The sequence below is a fragment of the Miscanthus floridulus genome, chromosome 8 (assembly GCF_019320115.1).
Source record: "Miscanthus floridulus cultivar M001 chromosome 8, ASM1932011v1, whole genome shotgun sequence".
NCBI classification, from domain to species: Eukaryota; Viridiplantae; Streptophyta; class Magnoliopsida; order Poales; family Poaceae; genus Miscanthus; species Miscanthus floridulus.
In genome coordinates this window covers 1,908,017-1,915,010 of record NC_089587.1, presented here as the reverse complement: position 1 = coordinate 1,915,010, position 6,994 = coordinate 1,908,017, and the positions used below count along the sequence as shown (strand labels likewise).

At 41.1% G+C, this 6,994-nt stretch overlaps 1 protein-coding gene across 1 annotated transcript; it reads left to right on the top strand.

Moving 5' to 3' along the window:
* Positions 1-208: 208 nt before the first annotated feature.
* LOC136470862 (amino acid transporter AVT1B-like) lies at positions 209-6,507 on the top strand. Its single transcript, XM_066468593.1, has 12 exons — positions 209-648; positions 1,783-2,114; positions 3,217-3,431; positions 3,553-3,576; positions 4,187-4,367; positions 4,513-4,732; positions 4,807-4,942; positions 5,229-5,252; positions 5,476-5,614; positions 5,698-5,741; positions 5,819-5,881; positions 6,119-6,507. The coding sequence occupies exons 1-12, from the start codon at positions 407-409 to the stop codon at positions 6,212-6,214; spliced, it is 1,716 nt and encodes a 571-aa protein (XP_066324690.1). The 5' UTR covers positions 209-406; the 3' UTR covers positions 6,215-6,507.
* The last annotated feature ends 487 nt before the right edge of the window (positions 6,508-6,994 follow it).

Sequence of the window (6,994 nt, the reverse complement as noted above, 5' to 3'; positions counted from 1 at the left end):
GATGAGATCGTGTTCGTGGTCCTGCCTGCCTGCCTCCCTCCTTGCTACTAAAATGCAGCAGAACTGTATCTACATGTTGCCATGTTGGTGGGGTGGCCAAGTGGGTGGTGAGGTGGCCCTTGTGCTCTTGTCTTCTTGCTGCATTTTATTTTATTATTTTATATGTGTAGTGTATATAAGAGATCGACCAACCAGCGAATACTCCGTGGCTCGGAGCTTGGAGGTTGGAGCTGGGAGTTGGACTGCTGGACTGCTGGCGTGGAGTGGACGAGTGGTGTTGCCCACGCAGAAGCAGGCTCCTTTTCATCAGGTCCGGAGGGAGAGAGGGACTGAGGCCTGAGGGGAGAGAGAGCAAGGGGAAGCAGAGAGCAGCCGTGGAGTGGAGTAGACAGATTGAGGCCCCAAGATGAGGAGCTCCGTGTCTGAGCGCAGCCTCATCATCGAGAGCGACGACGACGACGACCGTCCCCAAACCCAGCCACCCGCCGCCGCCGCCGCCCGCAGCAGAAGACGTCACCGCCACGAGGACGAGGAGCGCTCCGGCTCAGGCTCCGACACCGATTCCGGCTCCTCCTCGTCGTCCTGCGCCACCCCGCGCGGTCCGGCCACCGCCTCCTCCTACACCCAGCAATGGCCACAGAGCTACAGGTCAATCTCTTGCCATTTGCCATTACATTTTATACATACTCCTTCCGTCCAAAAGAATGTAATTCTTGAGTCAAACAATTTAACTTTAATCAAATATATATATATAAAACTACAAACATTTATGATACCGAATACATATTATCTGATTGATTATATAATTTATTTTCATAGTAAATTTAACCGGAAATATTGATCTTTTTAAAAAAAAAAATTTGGTCAAACTTAAACAAAAAGTTGGACTTATTCATACCTAGAATACTCCTACTTAATTAGTAGCACTGCAATCCACATATCCACTGATAAGGCTAATACCATCTCTGTTCTGCATATCCTGCACCCATGATCCATCATTTCCCTTTTCCCCTGCTTATGTAGTAGGCATTTCCATTTATTTGACTCACCTGCTAAGTTCCATTCTGCTTTCCGTTTATTTGACCCACCACCATATCCGGATACAGCAACACTGAATTTCATTTCGTTTTCGTATCCGATCCATTGAGCCCTCACCAGGTATCAGCTCAGTCCACTGTCATAGTAGCCAGAATAGATAATCCACCTCAGCACAACACATGCAGACACCTGTTACATCTTCATTTTCAAAGCATTCTGTCCTCATGACCTTTTCCAAAACTGTACATAGTTTTGTTCGTTTTCTAAAATTTAAATAGAAAACGGAATTCTGAAACTAGAAGATAATAAGTGTTCCACCAGCAGAATCAGATTCTTTTTTTTTCTTGAACACGCTGGCACAATCAGATTCTTATACAAAATAAAATAGTTGGCCTCTTTTGTGTTATCATGGTACCAAAAGAAAATCTATCACAGTAGTTTGTAGTTTCTGTCACCCATGGCAATGATAAGGCATGGGCAGAGCAGGACGAGTTTACTCCACAGATTAGAGATCCAGATGAACTGAACTTCCGTATATATCGATTGCTCATACATGCATACTGGATCACCAACATGCACGGCAACATTTCGTTTGCGTCTATTATCTGCTTCTCTATCAGTGATCCATTTTTTTTACAAGATCCATCACAAGAATGACCGAAGTAGTAGTTACATGATTTTCTTTAGAGCTCTCTTTAACTCACATCAATCACATATATTTCTCTCCCTCCTTTTACTGTACAGGCAATCCATCAACATTCTTAGTAGCGTGCAGTCACCAAATCTGAGCTTCTTGGGGACCCCAACTCTAAGCAGATTATCCAACTCTTTCATCACCAATTCTTTTCGGGGTAAAACCCCTGAAATCATCTCTAATCTTGTTAAGCCACTTCTTCACCCCACTACAAGTGATGACCTTCAGCAGCAGCAGCATGAAGAAAGAAAGAGTTCACAGTACCTTCTGCCTTCGAGAAAACCGTCTTTGCAACAGATTCCTGAGGATCAAAAGCCAGTGCCAGTTGCTCATGAGGTCTCTCCCTATCATAAATGCTCTTACACCCAGGCGGTTGTGAACGGTAAGCACCTACAACTGATTTCTGATGTTTGTGATACATGTTTGGCTGCATACATGTCTGCCTCTCCTCAAGCTATTTTCTTGCCTTCTCAACTCAGCATGATAGATAGGGCCCTCAATCATCGATATCATTGAATTATTCTTGTGACATGTGCCATTGTTGAATGCTGGCTTAAGCATTGATGCATGAACCAAACCATTGCTTACTTCAGAGAATGTTTGCATCAGCTTTACTTAGCTAAGTGGTTCATGGTTTTAATAAGTAGAAAACATCCAGAGTTGCCAATTATTTCCCCTCAAAAAGGAAAAAAAAAGATAATTGCCAATTATGTTTTCTTCAGCACACTCTGTTCTCCTGGTTATTGCACCAATTCAACATTCTACTTCTTTTCCCCTTGTTCTGCATATGAAAGTGACTTTGCATGCTTGATCAGTCAGCACAGCTATGTGTGGCAGTGGTCCCACAAAATAGATCTGCAAGCTGTACTTTTGCTCAAGGACAAACCTGATATTATCTTGGGGCCTAGTTATGAGTTTGCCTTCCTTTTTTCAACTTGCACCCTTGCCCCTTCTGTTTCCAAATGACTAGAGGCAATGGTGCAAACTGCAAAGTGAAAAAATAGGACAAACTCATAGTTGGGCCTCAAAGCGTGGGCAACCATGTAATTATCTCTAATAAAAATTTGTAGGTCATTGATCTATCACCATAGTTCTTATCCCTTATACCTGTGGAGTCACTATTTTGAAGTTTTGGTATGTATAATTTATTAAAGTTATAGATAAAAAATGTCATAAGCAGCTTAACTTTTATTTGGAAGGTCTAGCTTTATACTTTGGATGGCTTTTTATCAATAATGTCATTTTACATTTTATATACTATATTTTATTTAGTTGTTTCTTTCTAGTGATGGCTCATGTTGGGTTTCAGCTCGAGCATACCCCAACTTGCTTGGGACACGAAGGCTTTGTGTTATTTGAAATTTGGTAATAAATGTAAATTTAACCTGAATGATGTAATAGATTTTGCACCATAGATAAGTCCTGCAACTTTTAATGAGAACTTTCTTGTTTCCCCATTGAGCTTGTACTATGCTTTTATGCAGGAATAAATGTTCTATGTGGTGTGGGAATCCTATCAACGCCTTATGCCATCAAACAAGGGGGCTGGCTTGGACTGGTGATACTCTGTTTATTTGCAATTCTAGCATGGTATACTGGTGTGCTCCTGCGCCGTTGCCTGGACAGCAAGGAGGGCCTTGAGACATACCCAGATATTGGCCATGCCGCCTTCGGAACCACCGGTCGTATTGCCATCTCGGTATGTAATCTTATAAATAATGACTGTGATTCAATGTTTGCACATTTTCAATATGATGTGAATGGAGGAGTGCTTTTGTGCTAACTTACCTTTTTCCTTGTTTGTGGTTTCCCTGTTGCAGATAATCCTGTATGTGGAACTATATGTAAGTGTTGATTGCTAACCATCTATCTCAATCAGAATTAGGTGTTCCAAGTAGTGAAACAAAACGATTTGCACCAACAACTTGCATATCCTATACATAAACAGAAGGAAGAAAAATCATAGCTATCAACACTATGGTAACTACACAACGAGCTCAACTATAATGCTATTTTTCAGTCAAAGAAAGAAAGAAGTCGCTTCACAAGAAAACAATAACATCAGCTCTAGTTCAACATGAGGATGAGATCATTAGTCACAACTCACAAGCATGCTAATCATAAGTTGGGATAATTCAAGTTGGAACCAAAATAATTGTAAGACAACCAAAATAATTTATGCCGTGATAATTCAAGTTCAAATTGCTAGGGTTAGACAAGAACCAAAATAATATCAACCTCCTAGACAATTGTAAGACCATGCAGAGTAGAAGTGACATAAGTTGGGGCCAGTGTCTGAAGGGCGCAATGGACTTCACACGCCTGAAACCTGTCATTCTTTCATCAGAAAAATAGAATACACAGAGCAGGTTTAGGGTCTTATGAGGTTAATAAAACTAAAAATAGCATTCTTTCTTTCTTTCTGAAGAGTAACAGACCTAATCTGCTGTGCAGGCCTGTTGCATCGAGTATCTGATATTGGAAGGTGACAATTTATCAAAATTATTCCCCAATGCACACCTGACCATTGGGAGCTTCACAGTGAACTCCCATGTACTTTTCGCAATCTTGACTACCATCATAGTCATGCCGACCACTTGGCTCCGTGACCTTAGCTGCCTGAGCTACCTTTCAGGTCTCCATTCACCTGTTGCTTTGCATTTTGTTTTGACAATGCTTTGCCACACAGTCAGTGTGTATTCTCTGCGTTTAGTTCAGACGTACGCTCTTCCCTCTTGGTGTACCACTCATAGTTTCTCACTAAGTTGATGTGTTTGTAGCTGGAGGTGTCATTGCATCAATCCTTGGAGTCTTCTGCCTATTCTGGGTAGGTGTTGTTGATAATGTTGGCTTTGAGAACAAAGGAACTGCACTGAACCTCCCTGGAATCCCTATTGCAATTGGATTGTATGGTTATTGCTACTCAGGGCATGGGGTGTTTCCAAACATCTACTCTTCTCTGAAGAATCGTAATCAGTTCCCTTCAATCCTTTTTACTTGGTAATTAGCTTATCCACATTCCATATTCTTTTTTCCCCTGAAATGCAGCACTCAAATTTGTTTTTTCTTGTCAGCATTGGGCTGTCTACCATTTTATTTGCTGGTGCAGCGGTGATGGGATACAAAATGTTTGGTGAAGCCACACAGTCTCAGTTCACACTGAACTTACCAGAGAATTTAGTGGTTTCAAAGATTGCAGTTTGGACCACGGTAATTGTTGCTTCCTAAACCATTTGAAATTCCATTTCTAAAGAAGTCAAGAGGCCTGAACTTTTGGTTTGTTTAGTGCATGGGATAATCATATGGTGTAGGGTGTGTGTTTTTCTCTTTTATGCCACAATAAAATTTGCCTACACCAGTCTTATTAGGATCTTTTCTCTTATTTTTTGGCGAGGATGTTAGGTCCTTTTATCTGATGAGCAGTTCTCATCTACAGTATTTTGATTCATTCATGCTGAACCCCATCAATAATATCACCTGTCATTTTTTATTGCAGGTGGCAAATCCAATAACCAAATATCCTTGGTGTGCTAATATTCTCTGTTTTTTTGAACGGGTGCCATTATTATTCTTGAAAGTGGTCTAGTCTCAAAATGGAGCAGAGGAAGTGTGTTTCTGTAGCTATTTGCTCAATAGATTTCAGAGCATTCTTTTATGAAGCTATATTTGGCTAGATAATTCTTTATTTTTATGATACTTTGACATTCTCAAACTTGCTATGTCCTTAACGAATAATCACATATGCATTAACCATAACCCCACTGGCTATGAGTTTGGAGGAGTTGCTGCCACCAAATCAACAGAAGTACTCAAACATAGTCATGCTTAGATCAGCCTTGGTGGTGTCAACCCTCCTCATTGCTCTATCTGTACCCTTCTTTGGTAAGTTCATGAGCATATTTGGTACTAGTATCATAAGGCCCAATCATGACACGATCCACCAATCTATTTTTGAGCTTTGACAGGACTTGTGATGGCCTTGGTTGGTTCTTTACTCACGATGCTTGTGGTAAGGATCTGTGTTCACCTCATCAGACGTTCAATCCTTATATCAATCTGTGAGGCTAAAGCATGTTTTCATTGTAGACCTATATTCTACCTTGTGCGTGCTTTTTAGCAATCCTGAGGAGAAAAGTGAGCTGGCACCAGGTATGAATATATGTAAATAATATTTACTAGCTTTGTATTGTTTCATGAACAAATGGGCAGAAATGTCTGTATCCTAAGTGAAATGGGCAAATAGCATAAAGATGATGAAGAAAAGATGAATATGATTTGCTTTGAAACATGGTAGAACTAAGCCTCTGTAATCTGAGTCCCTTACATTGTGTCGAGAAAAAGAAAATGCATGCTAATGCAACTAATGGGATCTATTTGGATTCACAGGTAGCAGCGTGCTCGTTCATCATCGTGGTCGGGGTTTGCTGCGCGTGTGTGGGGACATACTCATCTCTGTCAAAGATAATCCAGAACTACACATGAGCGCACATGATACAGCTGTTCCTGCAATCCAAATTTAGTTACTCCTACATATATTTATACAGTAACCGAACCACCCCATTACTCAAGTGCTCTGAGCCATACAAGACAAAAAATTTGCCCAACAAATTAGTCAAGTTGATGTATAATAAATTTGTGTGATGTCAATGCTTGCATGTTAATGGATCAACACAAATAAGTTTGTAGCAAGGATTTGAGGCTGTATCATGCATATATATAACAAGACTTTATTTGTGAATTGTCACACAAAAGATCAGGTGGATCTTCTGCTGTCATTTTTTTGCTGTTTTGATGTTGTCAATATGTTTCTCGTTGCAAGATTCTTTTTTCTAGGAAGTAGAGAGGAAAATGAATATAAGAGAAGGAACCAATAGTCTGGAGAATCTATATCTCCATCTGATTTTCCTTTTGATTGTCTTCTATTGAACCTGCATCGGTGGGCAGCCGGTTGTCGTACAGACTGCAGCCGGTTGTCGGACAGAGACACTGCAGCGAGGTGGATTGGCCAGTGGGGAAGAAGGGACGTTGATGCGGTGGACCCAAACAGGCTTGGCCCATTCTAACGGTTTGGCCCAAGCTCGAAAGAGGGTCCGTTGGCTCCTCCTCAAATGCTCCTCCTGAGGAACCGGGGCACGGAGGAGCCATTTTTTGTGCCTTCGGTTTCTTTGAAATAGCTCCGGCCCCTCTATTGTTATAAAAAACGGCTCATCAAAATGTGTTTTGTACGGTTCCTCTGCAGAAGGTGCTCTTCGGAGTCGGAGC